At 46.0% G+C, this 21,946-nt stretch overlaps 1 protein-coding gene across 1 annotated transcript; it reads right to left on the bottom strand.

Moving 5' to 3' along the window:
* Nucleotides 1–696: 696 nt before the first annotated feature.
* On the bottom strand, nucleotides 697–20,873 carry RFWD3 (ring finger and WD repeat domain 3). Its single transcript, XM_026034432.1, has 13 exons — nucleotides 20,783–20,873; nucleotides 20,315–20,693; nucleotides 18,945–19,186; nucleotides 17,264–17,361; nucleotides 16,984–17,181; nucleotides 15,078–15,169; nucleotides 13,189–13,303; nucleotides 8,113–8,341; nucleotides 6,865–7,015; nucleotides 4,804–4,980; nucleotides 3,573–3,787; nucleotides 3,061–3,278; nucleotides 697–1,876 (listed from the first exon to the last, which is right to left on the bottom strand). Exons 2-13 carry the CDS (start codon nucleotides 20,689–20,691, stop codon nucleotides 1,733–1,735), a joined length of 2,256 nt encoding a protein of 751 aa, XP_025890217.1. The 5' UTR covers nucleotides 20,692–20,693; nucleotides 20,783–20,873; the 3' UTR covers nucleotides 697–1,732.
* Between the last annotated feature and the right edge of the window lie 1,073 nt (nucleotides 20,874–21,946).

Raw genomic sequence — 21,946 nt, 5'->3', positions numbered from 1 at the left:
CAATATTACTCTTCCTATTACCCATTTGCTCCTATCGATGTTAAAATGCCAAAGCCTCAAGCCAGTTTACTGAAGTTAGAAACATGTCCTAGGTACAAAGCTACCCCAGAGGGCCTCCCCTTTCATTAAAAGCTTGCRTATCATTTTAATCTGAAGCTCAGTGTACCCTTGGAAATACCACAGAACAGGAGAAACTTTACCTGCATGCAGGCTTGTTGGTGTTCCACACACTACTTCATCTCAACACAGCAGTACCAGCTCTATTTAGTAACTATAAAGGCTTTATTTTTACAGTATATAAAAATATAGGAACAAAATATTACACAAAAATATAAAGTTAAGAGATCTTCCCAGAATCTCATCTTTAGGAGGTAAAACACAAGCAGGATTTAATCTGCACATCCCAGATTTCAGAAAGGAACATTGCTCTGTTGGTTTAAGCAGTAACGCACTGAATCTTTCAAACCCAAGATCCTGCTTTCCCCAGCTGGGCCACAGTGCTGCCAGGAGAGGTTTAAAGCAGAAGGAACTTGTCCTGCAACTCCCTGCAGTTCAGCTTTTGTGAAGCACGAAAATACTAAGCCCCATTTCGTGATTTGACCCTGTCTCATGCCCCATACCCACCTTACTGCAACGATGCTAAGCACTCGCTGCCYAAAACTCCCCTCCTGCTTTGTCATCCCTCCCAGCGCTCCACAGGCAACCGCGTCTTCGATTTACACCAGTGAGCCTGCAGCTCCCTCGTGCACAAGGATACCTGGAAGCAGTCTGCAAGTTGCTGCTGAGCTGGCACCTATGATTTAAGACAAAAACTGCTGAAATTCCTGAGTTTCTACAGGTTTCTAAATAGCTAATACTCTTTTTCCATGGTACTGGCTGTTTCAGTACATTGGTGTCTTTAAACAAGGGCATCACAGAYACAACAGCCACAAGTACCAAAGTCATCCTCCTCCTTTTATCTCTGTTTCTTTAGCATTACAGAGGCTTTGTTTTCTAAGACCAAGTTGTCCAAGCTTCCTGGGCTGCTGGGGAGAGGAAACAGAAGACAGTTGAGGGAATACAGTGAAGTTATGTGCTCATGACAAAACGCAAAGAGATTCCCTCCGAGTTCTCCGCGCCATAAGAAAGGTCTCTCCCCATGAGCAACGAACYATCCGCTTCCTTTGCCCGAGACCTTCAAAAGAAAGATAGGAAGATGTTCTCTAAAGCAGCAAACCTGTTTTACACTCAGTATCAACAATTCCAGGGAGATGCCMAAATTGCTGCCTTTTCATCACTCACTAGTCACAGCAGGACTCCACAAGAAAGTGCAGCGGGAGCCTCAGATCTTCAAGTTCCCTTTATTTTGTTGATTCGCAGAAGAGATTTGCAGGTCCCTGGACTGTATTCCCACCAGGAAAAAAAAAAAAAAAAAGTGCAACAGCCCAAACTGGAGCCAGTCCAAGAATTAKTACTATGCTGAGGCAGCTTGCTGAGTTGAGGTGAAGAAAAATGACCAGAGAAGAAACAAGGACAGAGTTAAAAAGGAGGATGGAGGAAGAACAAGTGCTCCGGGCATCCGTGTGTCCCAGTTCCTGCCTGCCACCAGGGAGGTGCTGTAGCCCTCTTGTAGCCCTCAAGCAGCACGTGCAGGGAAGCTCAGCCTGGGGCTGGGCCCGTGCCGTAGGCCAACAGGGCTGGGTGATGAGCAGCATTTTGGCAAGCCCCTCGGTGGAAGGTGTGCACGCTCCTGTCACTGCCACCTGTAGATCTTGACCATTTTCTCGGTGAGCGTAGCCAGGAGGGATGTTTGGTTCACTTCGAAGGGGCAGATGTCCAGCACGGGCAGGTCAGCCTGCAGCTTCTGCAGTAAGGTGCCACTTCCAGCATCCCATAACTGCGAGATAGAAAACRTCAAAGACTGTAGGATCCTCCTCTCCCATTCAAAACAGAGCTCCCTTTCCCTTTAACACAAATAAATCACACTTCAAACTCATCGTTTTCCATGACTAGATCTGCACTGAAGGAAGAGCAACGCACGTCACCCACCTCGATCTTCGCAGGGCTTTTGACAGCCTGCTCATCCCGATGCCACCAGTACCTGATGTTTGTGCCTATATGGCTGCTAAACTGCTGGCTCTCTGGCCTTTAAAGGTGGTGGTTAATGGTTTATACTAGACCTGAAGGCCCTTTTTAYGCTGGAGTTTGGTTATGAGCTCATTTAGTCCGGACAGAGGCCAATCTGTCTACCCATTTTGCTGAGCATCAGGATAAGCAGATCTTGTGCCTGGTGGTGGATGTCCTTAAAAATCTGCCATTCCCAACCATCTTTGACCTAACAAACTGCCTCCACAGGATCCCTTCCCTACCCATTCTCTCAATAAGCCAAGCTGCCCTTTCCAAAGGCCWTCTTGTTTCCTCCTACTTGCCTTCCCCACAGCCCTCAGCCCAAATTTCACTATTTCAGGGTCACTACAGCCAAAGTTGTCAATTCTCACATCCTTGACTAGTTCATACTTGTTTGCTAAAAGAGACTTACAAGTACCATCCCATCTACTTGCTCCCACAGCTGTTCCTAGGATCCTCCAGAAACCTGCTGCACTGACTCCTGCTAAGCTGCCCTTCCCATAAATGCTGGGGAGATGAAAGTCTCTCCAAGAATCAGGTTTGTAATTTGGAGACTCTCAGGCAACTCAGAGATGACTTGATTCAGTTTCTCACCCTGCCCGTGTGATCCACAACAGGCTCCTGCCATGACATCACCCTTACCGGTTTCTCCTCTGATCCCAATTCCTAAGATTCGGGCACTCCATCCTCTAGGCTGCTCTTTCATACGATGGACACCCATCCAGGCCTTTCCTGCCCATCATTCCCAAAAAGCCTGTGCCCATCCATCACAGCACTTCCCACCAGGYACCCCAGGCTATAGGGGAGCACGAAAGACCCATGTACTTGCCAATCTGCACAGAGCRGCAGTTTGGACAAGGTAATTTCCACGGTTACCCACATGCTGCAACTAATAAGGTTTTACCTCTAAGCATTACAAAAATCCCTCCACTACACAAAAGCAAAACAAGATACCATGGCAGAATTAGACGCCTCATCACCAGCACACACAAAGATGCTGCCATCCTCCTCCGGGCTCTGAAAAATGGCATTTTTGGTCAGCAACTTGCAGGTGGGGCCGGCACTGAAAGTCTGAACTGGRTTAGAAGAGCACACCACGTCCTCAGAAGCTTCTGTCAGCGGGCTGCAGCTCAGCTCCATCATCACGCAGCGCAGGCAAGGGTTGTTCTTACCTGCAACATGGCAATAAGGAGGTAGACTGAAAACTTTCATGGAAGAGAGAGTTTTCCCACGATAAGCTTATCCAGGAAAGAGTTAAACTGCAGAGCAGAGAAGACCAAGGCAAGGTTACATGGGAAACCGAGCAACAGCCCTTCACAGCTTCCCCATTTCTTAGTTACGTGCTCAATACCAAGGCAGGTACTGCCTTTCTGCTGGCCCTCAGCACCAAGGCTGCTGTGGAGGCCAGCGAGGGGCAGGACAGAAGGACAAGCAAAGCGGGGCTGCACGCGCAGCCCRTCACGTACTGGGCCGGTAGGTCGCGAGGCAGTGGCGCGTGTTGACCTCCGTCTGAATGTCGATGCATCCTCCRGGCTCCAGGAGCAAGTGGTGAGGCCGGTAAGAGGTCCCAGCTTGCTGCTCCCAAAAACAGGCTCCTTCCAAGGTCCCAGCTATTATTCCACCGTAAGGACATGATGCTGAGGCCATTCGCGGCAGATAGGACAGTGACACCATGGGGCACCTGGAAGCACAACTAGCAAGAGTCAGTGCTGCCAGCTGCAGCAGCGAGGCTGCTGTTCTGCTCGACACTTCACAGCTACYCTCCTTGCAACCACTTCACAAAGAAGGGATCTCGAAGAAAAAAGCATGCTGTAATTTAAATTAGGCTGTTTTTCTTTCATTTGTCAATAAAATTACAAATACAGCTACAAAGCAGTGTCCTTAAAGAACAGAATCCRAAGGGGTTTGTCAGGAGTGAGATTATGGATCTCAACACTATTACTGAACTTGATGTTTTTAGGAAGCATCACACRAAACACAGGAGTTTTGGCACAGTTCACAGCTTTAACCCCAGGGCTGTGCGACAGGCACCAGGCCTCTGCAGCAGCAATGCAGCCCTCGTGCAAGGTGCTTCCTTTACTGAAGGGCAGACTGACTCCTGAGGGACAAACGCAGCTCCCAAGACGCTTAAATGTGAATCTCTGGCAGCTCAGASACCCACCTTAGTCCACCCTAAATCTCTCAGCCCATTCCTATTTTGACAGGTCAGCCTTCTTTGGTCTTCACGCTGTGTAAATCCTCACACAGCCTACAGGAAATCCCTCCAAGATACACTTTTAAATCTGCATTTGATCCCCCCCAAGTAGAAGAGATGGAAGTGACAAAGTCTCTCAGACCTCTAATTTTAACGGGAAAAGTTATAAACACTGAAGCCAGCTTTCAAACACCAAGCAGTAGAACTGTGGCAGTAATACTACATTAGGCTGCTCTGCTGGGTCCATTTCTGACAACGGCAAGCCTTAACGAGATGGGTAACACGCTCACGCCGAATTCTGCACGTCATGTGGCCTTATGCCACTTCTGCCATACTTGCCACATTTGTGGTACCTTTAAGGGGACTGTTTTTCCAAAAACAGATTCACATGCTCCTAAAACCCTTCACACCACTACAACTGTTGTATGATTCATGGAAGAAGCTGCGTTTAGCTTTAAGTACACTAGAGAGGTCGAGAGGCAGACAAAAAACCTTAAGCCAACCTGGACTTCTGAGGGGTCAGCTCCTGCACATGAGAACTTGTGTCTCTCAAGTCATATACCATGATAGAGCCATTCACCAGCCCAGCGTAGATGTAGTTCGTGTCATCAAGACACCAGCAGCAGCTCCAGACAGGACGGCCAGTGTTGTACGTCTGTACCACGGTGTTTGTTGCCAAGCTGCAGGGGGAAAGCCAAATGTTAGCCCTTCACACAAGCATCTACTGATGAGAAAAGAACATAATTAAGGCAGGCAAGTATAGCTTTTTAAAGTCTTTAGGAAGAAATATATCCCTTTTCAGGCCRAGTGCAACTTGGCCAGTGCTCCAGACATTAATTTGATAGACCTAGACAGAATAATCACTTAGAAATTGTGGAGTGATTTACAGCTCTTCACCTTGGGYGATACTTCCTTTTCCAGATTGGCCTTTGGAGACTGGCAGAGCAGAGTCTCGGCTGCCTTACTGGAAAGGGAGAGTTAAATTACTTTTCTGGAAACAATTAGGAGAAGCCACTTTAGTGTAATCCCATAATACTGCATATTCCTGAAATCACAGGTCTTTCAATTATGCCTCTGGTTAATTGTTTCCCTCTGCCTTTTTGAGAGGAATGGCACTTATGTCTCAAAAGAGTCCAATTTAAACAACAGTGAGCCACTAAGTGGGGCAAAGGGGAACAAACAAACAAAAAATGAAGACAGTAAACAGTATAAATTGAATGCTTTTAAGTCTTTAGAGAAAGAATTTGGGGAAGGTTGGAGAGGGATGTAGGTGGGGCATATACAGGGGGCACAAACCCAAAGAGTGGATGAGATTGCAAATRTGTTCTACTTTGACACCAAAACCAGGTATCATCAATACAGGCTGAGCACACCAAGACTGAAGTGAGGTAGAAGACAGCGTGTGGAACAACCAGAGACACAAAACAGGTGAAAAATAATTATGAGGAGTTTTCTATCAGACAAGGGATTAGTTTAAAACTGAAGAATCTCAAAGCCTTGATGCTATTCTAGACACTTGCAAGCCAGAATAGGAGACCTCACAATGTGCTGGATACTGCTTTTGGTGGCACGACCAGGAAACATGGAAATAGGAAGTTTCTAGAGAATTTCTGAGTAACCAAAGGAAGACGACAGAACCAGGAGCATCATTGGGAGACTGAAAGAAATAGGAAGATGCTGCTGAAGCAAGTGCTCCTTTCCCACACATTCAGAGATCAAGCACCAAGGCAAGAAAATCGCAAGGTCTAACACATTCAATCAGGCCTTGAGAGGCAGATTTAGGAGTCAAGTGTCTGAACAGATACCATGACGAGATGCCACGCTCCAGATTAAGCTGTGAAAAGATAACAGCCTCATCGGTTAGAGATCTGATGTGCCAATCTTAGCATCGCAGACTGGCAGTTCGGTTTATTTTGAACGYGTCTGGCAAACATTCCAACATGACAGCAGGAACGGGAGAGCACTCCTTTTTGAGATTCTTGTTGCAGAATTAAGCTCTTAGCATTRTCTTTACGCATATGTTAAGAATTGGGACTAATCATTGACATAATAGACACCTATGTTGCCTAACTCTGTCCTAAGTGAGAGGCGTGCATGAAGATTTTCCTGTAACTCAGTAAGATTCCGTTAGCCAAAGTTTTCAGACATTCTAAGCTTGCATAGTAATACTGGGAAGCAAATAACACACTTGAAAATTCCACTACGATTGGAGAATTTTCTCTCGTCATCTATATAATTAGTCTTCAACATGTTTCTTTAGCTCTCTCCTTCCTCTGCACATGCTGCTCCTTTAGCACATGCTCAGCAATRCTGTCAAGCACCTCATATGCCAGATTAATTCCATGATCACAGACAGGTGACTCCACAGCACCTCAAGCGAAAAAGACACAGAAGCAGGAGCTTCCCTTAGCACTTAGGATACACAGAGCTGATGTCATTTACCAGCATCCTGGAAATCAGAACGGGAACTGCTGCAAGGCATGTTCAGAGCAAGACGGCCACAAAATCCAGCCTCTCATCCAGGGAAATACGTGGCTAAGCTACTCTTCCCCAGCAGGACTCACCTGGTTAGCTTGAGAGTGTTGTCCAGAGCAGCAGAGAGCAGCAAACCATCCGCTCGACTGCCAAACGCCAGGCCCCGAATCTGTTTGCTGTGGATGGGGATGTACTGACTGCTCTTCAGGTTGGCTGCGCTCATCATCTTCACACCACAGCCTGCCACGGGAGAAGGATAAAGCAGGTTATTGAGACACTGCACATGATTAAGGCCTTGGAATCAACTGTCGAAGAGTCTGAGTTGACAGTTTTGTGTCGGAACTACAATGTCTGTGACAAAAATAGTGCTGTATAAGTCAGAGTTGCATGTTGCTCTGGACAGGAACTGCAACATGTGTCATTCTGTAACTTCAAGGTTATCTTTAAGGACCCCAGTCAGCAGCAAAGAACTCAACAATTGCAACATTAATAGTGCTACCAGAGCCTGCTGTTCTTCACCCAGTTCCTTCAAAGGCTTCTGTCTTAGATGAAGAAACACACAGTGGGATTAAGCAGAATTAGGAGCAAGTGTCACTGCAAAAAAATCTTAATCTGTGCCCAGCAAGAATCAAAGTCTCCTAGTTCAAAAGCCATGGAAAGAAAGAGGAGAAAAAAAWKRAAAAAAAAAAAAAGAAARAAGAAAGAAATTAGAGAAAAAAGAACTAAGGGAAAGATAAGATAGACAAGTTTCTAAATTGTTATCTAAAGGAAAAAAAGTAAATTTCGTCATTCAGAAAAATAAAAACAATTGGCAATGAGTCTCTCAGACTCCTAGTGTTACACTTATAGTATTTAAATAAAAAGCTGATGTAAATTCAACCATCAGTTCACTTGCCCATGGCCCCATCATAAGCCAGAAATTGGGCTGTCTACAGCTTCTTGGCTTCCCCTTTCCCCACAGGAAAACACTGCTTGAACAGTCATTTTAAAAGATTTGTTAGAGCAAACCTTCCTATGGAGGTGACATTTAGGCCAAGGAGCTAGAGCCAGAAATTCTCCCCCAGCACAGACAGGGGGGCCAAGTCACCCCACGAGGTGAGAGTTAGTGGCAAGAAAGAGTTAGGGGCAAGAGAGAGTTAGGGGCAAGTTAGTGGTGAGAGTTAGTAGCCACAGCCAGACGAAGAAAGAGTTTAAGGGTTCCCAGTTTACAAAGCAGGTGAAAAGATCAAGCCAGAGAAGACAAAAGGAAGCAGAAAACACATTTAAACTCTCAATTCTCCCATTACAACTCCTTTCATCACACACAACCCCCTCCAAATCTTGATTTGAGTCATTACCAGGAACRAAAGTGGACTGTGGAGAAGGCTGTGACACCACGAGGCAGCTCAGCGAGTCGCAGAAGGCCATGACCCTGCAGCTGCCAGCCTGGGACACCACGAAGGCCTTCTCGAACTGGTACCTGYGCTGGCTCTGGCTGGAGGGGAGGCCGCCCGGGAGGCCCGTGCGGGAGGCGCCGGGGTGCTGCGGAGCGGTCACGTTGTGCTGCGCCACCAGGGCCTTCAGCTCCTGCAAAGGAAGAGACCCCAGAAGACTTTAATGCATCATGGGGGAGGCTGTGGTATGTGCTGGGTGCTCCAGCTGCACAGAGCGCGCTTGTCCCCAGAGAGGAGCAGAAAACGTCATTCCCAGCGCCATTCCCGTGCAGATCCCACCAGGCTGGATCTCCAAGTCCACGGACTATGAGAGCAATGGAAGCAACTGAAAAGCTACACAAGCTCTGGCAAAAAAAAACCTACTCCAGGTCTTTTATTGTAAGTGTTAGACCCTGTGCGAGAGAGGGCTCTTGAGCAGCACATAAAAGCCAATAACAATTACGGCCAGATCAATGCTGTTTAGAAGAGAATGAACTGCCAAGTACTGCATGCAACTGAACCACACAGGAAAGCCAATTAGAGCCATTTTCCTGAATTTCCAGAACACCCCACAAAATAAAATAAATAAAAATTAAATAGAAAAATAAAAATAAAATAAATAATAAATAGAATAATACAATAATATATAAAATAATAAGTAAAATAATAAAATCCCTAGCTTCAGCATGAAGTGCTTTGCAGGAAACGAGCCCGCCTGTCTAACAAAGCTAACGGTGTTCTGGTAAACCCTGGCCTGCAAATTCCAGGAACAACTCTGCTCTTAAGAGCTCCAGCCTTGTTTCCCCGGCCACCCTTGGGGACTGCAGCTGCTCTGCGCTCGAGGATGCTCCGCAGAGCAGGGCAACATTCCTCAGCCTGGGATTGCTGCAGCTCCCCTCTCCTCACACACACACCAAAGGGGAGGTGGGTATGGGAGTAGCATGACCATCGGATGAGTCAAACGTGTCTGAAACCCCTTTTTTTTCACCCATTTGGTACAAGGGCCAACCCAGCCTGTCCGGAACAGCAGCGTGCAGAGCTAACCCTAGGCAATGCATTAGAGGGAGGGCAMCTATTAAGAAAATTGCCTTTGGCTTCCCGTTGTCTAACGGGATTATGCTTCAGACACTGTGTAAAYATTAAACAATTAAAGGGCCACAAGAGTGAGATTTTGCATATTTTGGGAGACTGCAGGCTAGCTGCAACCGGCCACTGCCACTTAACTCCTGCCTAAACAAATCAGCAGTTCTCCATGAAGCAACAAAAATCAAACTCTACTTTAACAAGCAGCAATCTAACTTTGGGAAGATGCTCAAGAAGTGAACAAGTCTGGTATCTCCAGAAGTCTGAGCAGTTTTGTATCCCACACATCCAAGTTTCATCACAGCACACAAACTCGGCCACTCAACATGATGCCATTAGAGCAAAAAAAGACAAAGGGATTTGGGAAGGAAAAAATAAGCAACCTGGAACCTCCTGTCCTTTAAATGGAAAACACAACTTCAGGCCTAGAATAAAACAGTCAGTGAAAAAAGATAAACTAGAAGTGACTTTTTGCTCAAAAATTTAATTATTTCTAGAGAGCAAGAGGATCTCACCCCAGAGAACCAGAAGGGACTGAACTTGCTCACTGCTCTGGAGCTTACAGAAACTCTCCTTGCCACCCTGTTCAACATGTAGCCTTTAGGTAAGTTATTAATGAAAAAAGAAGCCAGGCAATTAAAAGTGTAAAGTCATTTACACTGAAACGCAACAGAAGAACGCTGCAGAGAGTCTGACTGTAGACACATTACCTAGGTGATTAAAGCATTACRCTACAGGACTAATCACACTAATTGCGCCCCAAAGAGCACCCTTTCCAGTCCTGTAAGTCTATTTTCTTTAAAGTACTTTGAAGAGTTTTTCCCTGGTTCCTGCTGCAGACTGAAGGTCCTACGGGCACTTCTCTGCCCACGCTACCTCGAGTGCAGTTCAGTCGCRTGGCTTGAAAGCACAAAGACAGTGTTAAAAACTTCTTTACAAGGAGCGTGAATGAGAGGCAGGACAGGACAGTGCACCGAGGAGGAAGTGAAATAGCTACAACAAAGTCAAGGCAGTTTGCTTTGGAGTATCTGGTTACGGTCTCAATAGCAGGTGCAGAGCTTTAGGGACAAAGGCAGATTTCTGATAACCGTCCCCTTGTGGCCGTGGCTCTGAGGACACCGCAGCTGCCCCGCACGCGCCAGCCTTGTGCACAGCATAGACCAACACGCGACCCTGCAGCCTGAAGCCTCCCTGCAACACAAATCCCTCCTTCCCTTCCCTTTCGATCACGCTCAAAGCYGGGCAGGAAAGAGGCATGGAGCTTTTCTAATAGGCCTTGCTAAGTAAAAAAGCTTTTCTGTTACATCAAGCACAATTCTGCAGTATAAACTCACCTTTGCAAGGATCACTTTCTGTACTGGGGAGTTGCTGGGGAGTACTTTCTACTCCCCAGCAACTTGCACCAACCTGGCACCTCCCTGCCAATCCCTCCTTGGCAGCTTCCTAGTGTTTCCCACCTTCARAATGAGTTCCCTGCTCCTCTTCATCCTACAGCATTATCAAGGCTGGCGGCTAGAGATGAATTGCTCGTCATCATTAACCAACTATTACTAAAAATATAAGCAGAACCAGAACGACGACAACAGCATTGCACATCCAAATCRCAGGAGGGGGAACAAAAATGCCTTTGCTCTTAGAGGAAAAGTTTTTGGCAAAAAGTACAGCTTGGGCAGCATTGCTGCCAAAATTCAAGCCTGAGCCTGCCATGCAATTAGCACAACACAGCTCAGCAAACTCGACAAGTTCACTTGCAGAAGCCGTGCCGCTGAGAGCTTTCTTCCARAACTTGAAGTTATCCTCTCTCCCTGCAACTGAAGTTTCTTCCCTCATACTCCTTCTGTATAAGGACAAAAAGTGTCCCTCTCCTAACCTAAAATCATCTTAAACACCTGTATAACAAAGCAAACTTACTTGCTGTGACTCTGATGGACTAGAGGGTAGCAGTAGATCAACAGACCAAATGGTCACAACTAACAGGTCTTCCACCATCAAGAGACTGCTTAAAAGGAAGAAACAATTTGCAGGAAATTGCATGGGAATTTCAAGAATTTAGGATTATTGTTAGAGACTTTATATGCACATAATTCTCTAAAAGGAAGTCAGATAATTAAAAGTGCCAGTATATCCACTGACCTAAAAGTTTAAGTGCAACGGAGGAACTCCATACAAACAAAGAGTCTTACAGTCTCAATAAAATGTGAGCAGTTTCTAAATAGTTTTCTTCCTGATGCAAATTAAGAGCTAATTAATACACTCTTACAATTTTCAATGCTCAAAACACAACCAAATTCAAGCCCTGTGCGCCAGGGCTCCGTGTTCAGCTCAACAGCAATTTTCTTGAAATTGAGAGACTTCGGAAATAAATCTTGAAAATTAAGTGGATCTCTACCCATGGGAAGCTGCTTGGCACACAGAATTTTATTAGCACACAGGACAGTCAACATGACTGCTGATGAGGCACAGCTTGCAAACACAGTGGCAATAAAAAAAAGGGTTCACAATGACTTTGGGGAGGAAACTGATAACATATATTTTCCATAAGACCTTAGACACCAAGGTTTGTATGTAACCAGTGCATATAGTATCCCCCTCCTATAACATTATGTGCAACTGGACTTTAAAATATTGAATAATCCTCTGAACATAAAGACATCTCACAGATTCCTTGGGCGATCTCATGGCACTTTAGCATGCAAAGCTGTAAATAAACATAGAAAAGCATTAAACATGTTTTCTCCTGTGTTCAGTAACATTGCCTCCTGAAAGGACAGAGGAAACAGGCTCCAACACAGCTGCAACAGAGCAAATTCTGATGAGACTGAGTGCAAATGACTTAAAGATATACTCAGAACTTGACGTGACAGTGTCCTGAGCAGCCTGCTCCCCCACTGAAGTGATCTGTGCTTTGAGGAGAAGAGTTGGCTTAGAAATTTCCCGAGTTTCCAACCTCACCAATTCTTTGCAAGGAGCTGCTTTACTAGATGGCCTCTCAAAAAATAAATAAGGAATTAGTTACACATATGCTCAGAATGCAACTGAAGAGCCCGGAGACTTATTCCAGACTTGCCCCTGATTTCTTGCTCCCTGGCAAACTGTTTACACTTTTCTTTCAGTTTATTCATAGCCTAAACAAGCACCTTAAAATTGCCTGCAGCATTCACATTAACCACCACAGGACAGTGATGAATGCAGTATAAATACTGGAACAGAGCTTAAGAACACAGGATACTTAATCTTTATAACACATGGCTTCAGTTCAGTTAGGCAAGATACTTTATCACTGCAACAGCAACAGAATTGCAGGACAGCATTATGGAACCTGCAAATTTTATCTTTTTCACATTTTTCTTAAGTCAAAGTTTAAGTTGACCAATTCTCACCTTAGCCCTTACGAGCCCGCAACCTTGTGCGGAGTTTRGCCAGTTCATTTATAAAGCCTTATGGCACATCAGAAATGAAGACTTTGCATAGACAAAGTTGTTTAATGTACAGACAAAAACAGTGTGGGGCTGCAGAGAACTCYGTAAGCAGAGAGCAGCCTAAAAACAAGAGATTAGACAGAATATAATCTGTTTTCACATATTTAGAGAAAGGCAAAGGAAGAGTAAATTGGTGCTGTTTAACCAGGAATTCACAAAGCTCAAGGAACTTGCAATAGCAGCAGCCCCAAAACCCCACTGCCGAGCTCTACTTGAAGGCTTCAAATTGAGCAACAGCAAGAGTTTGTGTTACATGCCAGGCAAGAGTCTTTCAGCTGTGATGCTCAGGACACTCCTGATGATTGACCCGTTCTGTTTGCAAAACCTTGTAACCTCTCAGTGCTGGAAGCCTGTCTGTCCCCTCCTAAAGAGGCAGGGGACAGAGGTTGAGCAGGAAGGGAGCCCAGCGTCTGCTGGCATCAGCAGCAGTGAGACTCACCTGAACTTGCTTGCGGAGTTTGCTGCACTCATCTGTCAAAACCTGCAGCTGGAGGCGGCTCTGTGCAGATTCCAGCTCTGCCTGTCTCCGCAGCATTTGCTCCTTTTCTAAAGAACTGCAAGAGAAGAAAAAAAAAAAAATCTTTGGGACTAAATATCCCCTAGGATGCTTCTCTGGGCTGCTGGTGCCCATCCTTAGGCTTTGTATCAGCACATGTCATATTCAGGTACATCTAGAAGTGAGAAAATCTGATACAACCTTCATCCAGTACACTTCCCCCAAGATGTTCTCGCTTACGCAATTGTACTGAATGACTCACTCAAGTATTGTCTAAAGAACGAACGGCCTTTCTCCTCACCCTCTCTGAGCGCTAATTTAATAAGCGGAAAGAAAAAAATACCATATTTTCCTGCAGGAATAATTTAGCAAATTTGACCATCAGTGTCCAGGTAAGGCACTATGTCTGTAATACAGTAAGTCACAATACAGGGAGATGTTTGCTCATTTCTTCTTCAAATAACTAACCTGATCTCAGGAACTAGCTGTATCTCAGGAAAACACAGCTGTGCCAGAAAATACACAGGTAATTTCTTTTTGCAATGCGTATCCAGAGGCCACACTTACTACCACCTCATCTCAAGCCAAAAAGGACCATATACACAACTTAGAAGTCGTTTTGGTAACACGCTTTCATTTCTCTTTCTCGTATGCTTTACACATGAAAGGATGATTAAAGAGCATTAGAAATGGCAGGACTCCCTAAAGTTATCTGCACATTTGGTCTGCAACAGTAACCACTACATTCTGCCCTTCAAAAGCTGCAGTAATCCAATTATTTCAGCAGTGAACGTGTACAAAAGACCTGGCTTGCCCAAGCACCTTTTAAGCCTGCAAACCTGGCCCTGTGTGTTTACCAAGGCACAAGACACTGCCGTTTCACTAGAGCTTCTTCTCATGATTTTCGTTGTGTACTGAACAGATTAAATGCTATATTTAACCACCACAAGCATTATTCACACAAGTACCCAGAGCCTGAAGAGTCGCTTTACTGTATCCAGGGAACAAAACCATGATCTCGCACCTAATTCAAGGCAAAGTATTGATGTAGTTTTTTCCTTAACGTTTGCTTTCTTCATCCACCTGTGGCTGTGTGCCACAAAGCAGCCATTGCCAATGTGTTAAGGAGACTCTATTTAAATTCTCTTCAACACAACAGGCAGGAAGGAGAGCCCGGAAATTTGCTGCCTTCTAATTTCAGGATAGTATCTGTGACAGCGTCATACCAAAGTCTAGCAACATAGATTACAGAAGAGAAATTAGCAGCCATTTTCATGCCGTTTTTCCTTTTTATTTTTAAATAGAGTCTATATTTAAGTTGGAGGGGGTGTAGAATCATGGTAATGCTTGCTGACCTTTTATAAGCAAAGCTACTTGAAGAGTTTGACAAAGCAAGATGGAAAGTGATTCATAGGAGAGATTACAGTGCTTAATGCATACAGAAGAAGATGGCAGAAAAGGTCAGTTATTCACCCTTCTTACATTCCTAYGTGTGCTTGGCTTTTCTCATCTAATGATGAATTAGCCACACAGTTTTTTGGCAACAGCTCCCACATATTCTCCTGCAGTGGCATTTCGGGACAAGAGAGCTCTCGCAAGGCCAATGTCAGGAGGCACCACGATTCCTACCTCAGGAGGAATTTCTCCTGGTATGTAAGACACATGGGCAAAACACCAACACCTTGGTGTGCTACAGAAGCCATCTGCATGGTAACAGCAGCTAAGCAAGCGGACAACTTGCTTTAGAAAGTGCAGCAAATCACAGCATGAAGTGAGAGCTAGTGACACACGATGCACAGGGTTTTAGCTTTAGGTGGAGCTTCCATCCATACCTTTTCATCCGCTCCTGTTCGCTGGTGTCCAGCGCTTTCAAAGTCCGTGCGTACAGGACCACAATGTCAGAACGTTTGGCTTTCTTATTGCACTAGAACAAAAGGAAGGGTTAGCTTTCTCTGCAAGGATTTCACATGCCATTTAAATCCAAACTATGCATCCCTATAATCTGTTAGGCATCCGTTTGAGAYACCAGTTTAGTTCTGATAGGAGGGTGGTTTCCAAAAAAAATCCATGGAAACAAAGGTAACACTGCACTTGTGCTAGGTGCTTTTCATCACAGCTCTAACCAGGGCTACTACAACACACTGGGACCTGAATCTGGTGGCACCTTTAATAACCCCTCTTCTTGCTTCCCACTGAATTGGTTTTGCTAAAGCACTAGGGACACAGCCTAGTCAGGTAAGTTCTACAAACAAATGAGAGAAGCCCCAAATAAAAACCACTCATTGTACATCTACATTGAAAGCATCAAGACTGGCAGCTCAAACAATACACAATGAGTCAGGCACCCCAAGCACTCTAAACCCCTTTATTTCTCTATTATGCTCTTTTGATCAAGTCCCACGAGCCCCAATTCACAAAATTACTCTGATGTCAGTGGAAAACACTGATTTCCCACCAATTTCTGGGATACAAGGAGAATCAGACATTTAAATAATTTTGTGCCTCTGGCTGTGACCATCAAGTACTTCAGATTCTTTTTKACAAAGATGAGAAAATACCTCGACTGGGGACCTGGAGAAAGCCACAACATCTGCAAGGCTGTTGTTTTAAAATAGGCCATGCTGATTACAAAAAAACAGCAGCAAACCCTAGGATCAAGTGAACCTTCAATTACTTGTGAGCCTTAAATTGCTATGTGTGACTAAAAGGCTCATTTTATTACTTAGCAGCATGAGGATATCATGGATTGCAGTGCCAGTTTCAAACAACTCCCTGCACCAAGGGTTTGTGAAGCAGTAAGTGGGCTTAGGCTGCCCTCCTGGCAGCTGGCACCGCAGGAACTGGCACGCTGCAATTTCACAGTAGCTCGAGCCACTTAGTACACAGAGCCACATGCACAGCAACTTGGTGCCTTGGAATCAGAGAATGCCCCGCCACAAACAGCAACTCAAAATGAAGAGTAAGTGRCTGAGCGGAAAGGATCCCCTCAGAACAAGTTCTCCAAGGAAAGTTTCAGGAGCTTCATCACTAGAAGAGATACGGGCAGCAAAAAGCACCTCCTAGGGATTGTTAGGGTTCATCCCTCAGAGGAACATGCTCTGGGAACAGCAGTTCATTGTATTTAATCACAGCGCATGGCAGGAAGATTCTTGTTCAGAGGAGGGAATCCTGCTGAAAGTTGGGCAAGGCTACGGAAAATGGAAAGACCCAAAATGGAAATGCCAGAGAAATCCCRGGCTTTCAGCCATGGATCTGGAAAGCAGCAGAATTCAGATCTATTTACAAGGTACTTTGACCTGTTTTTCTAAAAACCTTCCTTTCAGGAAAAAAACAAAAGATTAAAATCTGAAAATGCTTCTCCAACAAATTTCTTGCCCAACAGCATAAGCTTTATGCTTAATTGTTGCTAGGAATGTGTGTACTCTCCCATTCCCACACTCCAGGACCACTGTGAAACCAATTATGGGGTTAGCACTTGAACTTTCAAACTTTTCAGTCTGCAACTCACAGATATTCTATTTCGGAGAGAAAATCCACAGTAAAATTCTCCCTTTCAAACAGTGCTGCCTGTTCCTGACCTAGTTATGTCAAAATAATGGTGATTTTTGTGATTTCTGACAGCGTGCAAAGGTGCATTCTTTATGCAGCAAGCAGTTGTAATCATTATTGTGATCGTGCCTGGAGCAAACACGAGCCGATGGCAAGCCCGCTTCACGGCACAATGATGTCCATTTTTACCTGGGGGCACTTTCCTGCCTGTCCCTTGAGCCACCTCTCGATGCAGGTGTAACCAAACAGGTGCCCACAGCGCAGTGCCGAGAGGCGGTGGCCTCCTGCATTGGTCCACTGCTCGAAGCAGATGGCACAAGTGTCCCCTTCTTCCTCATCCAAGGGTGCAGCAGGAGCCAACARTTCTGACTTCTTTGTCGGACTTCTCTAAAATATATAAGACAAAGTTTAGACAGATGCAGCATCTCCCACCTTTAGCCTGTCCCCCAAAGCATTTAGGTGACTCTACCTGCTTTTGCTGGAATGCAGCCTCTTCGTTTTCCTGACTTTCATCCTCTGCAGAGGGAGGTAGAGCTGGAAGTGGCTCTGCTTGGGCCTGACTGGAAACTGAAAAAAAAGCATTGATTGAGAAAGCATTAATTGAGCTGATACCTAAGGGGAGGTAGAGCATCTCCTTGACTTGATCTGCAATTACAAGGGCATCAAGAGCAGCAGTGCAACTGCAGCACAGGTTACATACAAGCTTCACATCATGGCTAAAGAAGAACAGGAAATTTGTAAGTCCTCGTTGTGCAACCTTAGTGCCAGCGTGCTTGCCTTGACAGAAACAATTACAGAAAATGCAGTGACAAAACAGAGCTCTTTGGAAGACAGCAACTCTCACCAGGACTTGCCCAAACTGCTGGAAACCAGAACATCTTCACAGGGGCCTATGGTTGGGTCAATGTTAAGGTTACAACCCCAAATCATTGCGCCCAGTAAGAGACAGGCAAAGGCAGAAGTTACTTTGCCAGGATATCAAGGTATGCATATTTCTTGTGCCAAGAAAACACAATATGCTGCCTGTTCTTTTRCCCTGCCTTAAAGGGTTTTCTAGCTAGTGGCTGTCCGAAATATCATTTCTGCTGGGCCATATGTTTTTGTCGCTGGCCCCTGTGAGCCCTTCTGTTGAAGCAGACACACAGAAGGATTTTGTTTGCGTTATCACTACTAGCATACTGAAAAAGCAGCAGCCGCCACTGCCATCTCCTCTCGCCCGCCACCTCTTGATAAAAAAGGTTATTCACAATTAGTACCCAAGTCAGATATTGTCCAGCCAGTAAAGTGTTATTACAATAGYCTGGCTAACATCAGTAAGAGATTTCCTGCCTCTGCAGTTCAAAAAATAAAAAAATAAATAAAACAAGAAGAACAAAAGAGAGCATATGTTCACATGATATCATGCAGCATTTCACAGTTTGTGCTCATGTCACATTTAAGACTAACTCAGTGTGACTGGAGCAGAGGCATTCCTTAGGGCCTGAGGTAAAGAACATTTTAGCTGCATATTCTCCGGGCACCATTAGCCTTGAACACCAAAGCCATTGTTTGCCACTCTTATTTTCACCAAAGAGCCTGGCAGTCTGAACATGAGTTTGACTAACAAGCTGACAGCCAGAAAAAGCTGAGCAAAGAGGTGGAACAAAAACCCACTGTCTTAAGTACCCCAAGATCCTTGGCTAAGTGTTCCAAGAGGTTACAGCAAAGATGAGAAAACTCCGGACTGAAGAAGAAGTCCTAAGTAACTAAAAAGATAACCTGGATTAACTCCCTTTTGGAAACAAAAGCCCTGCCGACCTCCAGAGATGTATCCTGCTGTTTTCAGTAATATTCCTTGGCAATAAAGAAAGAAAGAAGCATTCTAAGTAGCAGTGCCTAAACTTGTAGTTATTTCCAACATTTCAGGATTATTTATTCCTTTAAAACAGCAGTAAAAATATATTTAAGCTTACAGCAACAATCATTCGTTGCTGCTACAGCTCGGAGAGGCGCTTGCCAGGAAGCCTGGTGGTGGCAACCTGCTCCTCTCAGCTGTGGGCACAACCATCTCCCCGTGCCATCTGGCACGGGAGGATTTCCCTGCCAAGTCTGAAAGCAAGAAGATGAGTTTCTGAAACTAAATCTTCACGCAATACAAATATAGCACCAACCTTCTAAGCTGGGTGGCACAGGGGCCTCCTGAGCTGAGGGTAACAGTGGAGCTCCAGCATTCAGCTCTTCCTCCTCTTCCTCYTCAGTAGAAGTGCTGCTGTCAGAGTCGCTCACTTCTACAGTTTCATCTGAGCTGTGGCCCTGGTTGTCCCCCGGATTGTGTGAAGGCTCCAGACGTGGAGCTGATACTGCAGCCGGCTCTTGGGTCCTGCTGATTTGGAAGTAACTGGCCAGCGCTGTCCTGAGGCCAGAAGAGCAAGAGATAAGTCACATAGTTGTTACTGTACATTTTGCTAAGCCTAACTTCAGTGAGATTCTTAGGAATTGCCTGCTTTAGCAGCAACCTGTACTTAGAGCAGAAACTTAAACCTGGTTTCTACAGGCACCGTCAATACTGGATACACAGGGGCTGCGTCAGACTCAGCCCATTCAATCTTGTGCCCAGCGTTTCCACCCTCCCTTTTCCAGCAAGAAACACCATCCCCTCCCGTCCAGCCATTCAGCTAGCCTCTCAATTATCCTTCCCTGTCAAAGCAGGGGTTTCATCAGGTTGCCTTCCAGCCCTGAGAACGACAGTGACCTTCACGAGAAATCCAAGGGCAAATCCTGCAGTTTTGTTTAATCATCTAGCAGGAGAAGAGCACTCGGCCTTACTGAATTCAAAGAAAACTCCCCAGTTAATTAGAACGTCACCATTGGCATTTGCAAGAGATACAGAGACGAGCAGGAGGTAGAAAAGAAACAAAACCAAAAAACCCACAGAGGAAAGGGGATTTCTTACTAGCTGGAGTGCACCTCCACTAATCACACTTTAAAATCAGTCATGTGTGGAATTAAGGGCAGAATTATTTTCTTTGCCTAGAGATAACACAAAAACTCTAAGAAAAATCTTAGTTTGAGCACCAGTAGAAGTGCCTGCAGTTGCCACCAGAGGAACTAAACAGGACAAACCCCAATCAAAGGTGAAATGTAAAACAGCACAGGCTCCACTGAGCTAAATGCTGGCCAGTAGTGCGGAGAATCAGCTCTGCTGTGGAAAGTACCAATGGGAACCTGGCAGGGCAGAGGGASCCCAGGGAGCAGCAGCAGCTCTGGAAGTCAGAGAGAGAGCAGAGAGGGCTCAGAAGTGAACAACAACACTGCCAATCTGAGAGACAGTGAGGCATTTATTTAACAGGGAATRAAAAAGCTGTCAGAAGAGACCAGAGTGCTATTACAGAGGTTAAAAGTTACACGAGGGATGGAGAATYTGGCCACAATCACACACTGGACTGAGCTAGACTCCGTCAGCCAGGAAACAGCAGTTTTTAAGCTGACACTGCGAGATTTGAAAAGCTGGGGTCCAAACCCAATTCCATTTCTGCTTTACCTGGTACTGGCCGTCCTCTGGGAACCACCGACCCTTTGCTGCCCGCGAGCTCTTCTCACGCGGGGCCGCTGCGTGCCCTGYGGCCCAGGCAAGAGCTGCTGCTGCTGCTCAAACGCTGCCCACAGCCTCTGCAGGCCACGGAGGGCCGAGGCAGAAGGCGGCTGCTCCTGGGGGTTGGCGGCCGTCCCTGCTGCAGCAGCATCCGATGCCACAAGGGCTCCATCAGCAGGAAGAACGGCAGCATCGCTGCCTTGGCCGCCGAGCGCCGGAGCACTGGGCTCTCCAGGATCGGAGTGCTCCGACAYGAGCGTCCCGTGGTCCTGCCCAGGGACACCGGCCGCTGGCTGCAGATCAACTTCCATCTCTTCTTGGGCCATCACTGTAAAGAGACAATAAAAATAAGTAACATGCTCAAGCCGACCCCTTGCTTGTAGCGTGACAGGGGCATGAGACAGGGATGACAAAAACCTTTATAACTCAGAGCAGAGAGGCAATTTGTTCTTTTGCTTTAGGCACACAGCAAAGCTAAGCTGCCTGTCTCAGGAGATGTCCATCTGATGCACTAGCTTGTCCTTGCCTGGGCTCAGTCCCACCTCATCATTTTAAGTCGGCCTTCAGACAGAAAGGGAGGGTTAAGAATTTCTTGCTGGTATCATCTACTTGCTGGTAAACACATGGGGATCTCAGAGCACGGAGCTCAGAAAATATTTTCATGCCCTGGAGGTTTTGCACAGSAACAGGCACGACACAAACACCTACAAACACAGCTAGAAATCAGCTGGACAGCACGGTGCTTTGTCCACTGCATTGCTCTTTCTGGAGGAGGKTTTATTTTCAAGTTCCTTCAGAGACAAATAAAATTCCACCACAAGAACAGCTCTCTGTGAGCCTTACCCAGCACTTATTTAATCAGCCTTTCAATTACTTTACATCCACCAACATCATGCAAACACAGAAAGGGTATTTATTGTATCAGAATCCACAGCTGATACATACAGGATTTTAAGGCCCCTACAGCATCAGCTTTTGTGGAACCTATTCATCCTGAGGCTAGACAAACATAAATATCCATGAGTGTTATTGCCACGTTTTAAGCGTGGCTGCTTCTGAACACCTTCGGGATGAAGATTCCAGRTAACCTCCTAAAAAGAGATGGTGCCTAATGCTTCAAAGAGAGGAAGGGGGCAAAGGCTCCACATGGCTGCTAACAACACCAACAGGGCACATTAGCTGCCTTGAGCCTCCACAATCCTTCAGCTGCATAGACATGTACACCAAATAATTCCCCTTTTTYAGAGGGTGGGTTAAATTCTACATCACCCTGAGAACCATTTGTGTCCTCGGGAGACGCTCAGGCAACCGCCAAGCTGGAGGGCCTCGCGGAAGGGCCCAAAGGGCAGCCCAAAGGCGGGTAAACGGGGCCGGGGCGCTCCTAGCAGAGGACAGCGAGCAAAGCAGCCGGGCAGGGAGCGGGGCGCTGACACGGACGCCCCGCGGGGCCTTGGTGACAAGGGAGCGTTCCACAGACGGCAGCCAGCGCTGCAGCCCGCGCCGAACGCGCTCCCGCCGCGCGAAGGGAAGGGGCCCGCGCGGCCCCGGCCTCGCACGCACCTGCGGCCCCCGCGCTGCTCC

Source organism: Nothoprocta perdicaria, unplaced genomic scaffold (genome assembly GCF_003342845.1).
Source record: "Nothoprocta perdicaria isolate Ctin4 unplaced genomic scaffold, notPer1 scaffold_143, whole genome shotgun sequence".
Lineage (NCBI taxonomy): Eukaryota > Metazoa > Chordata > Aves > Tinamiformes > Tinamidae > Nothoprocta > Nothoprocta perdicaria.
Note: the sequence above shows the minus strand (reverse complement) of the source record. Positions and strands in the feature narration are given on the sequence as shown.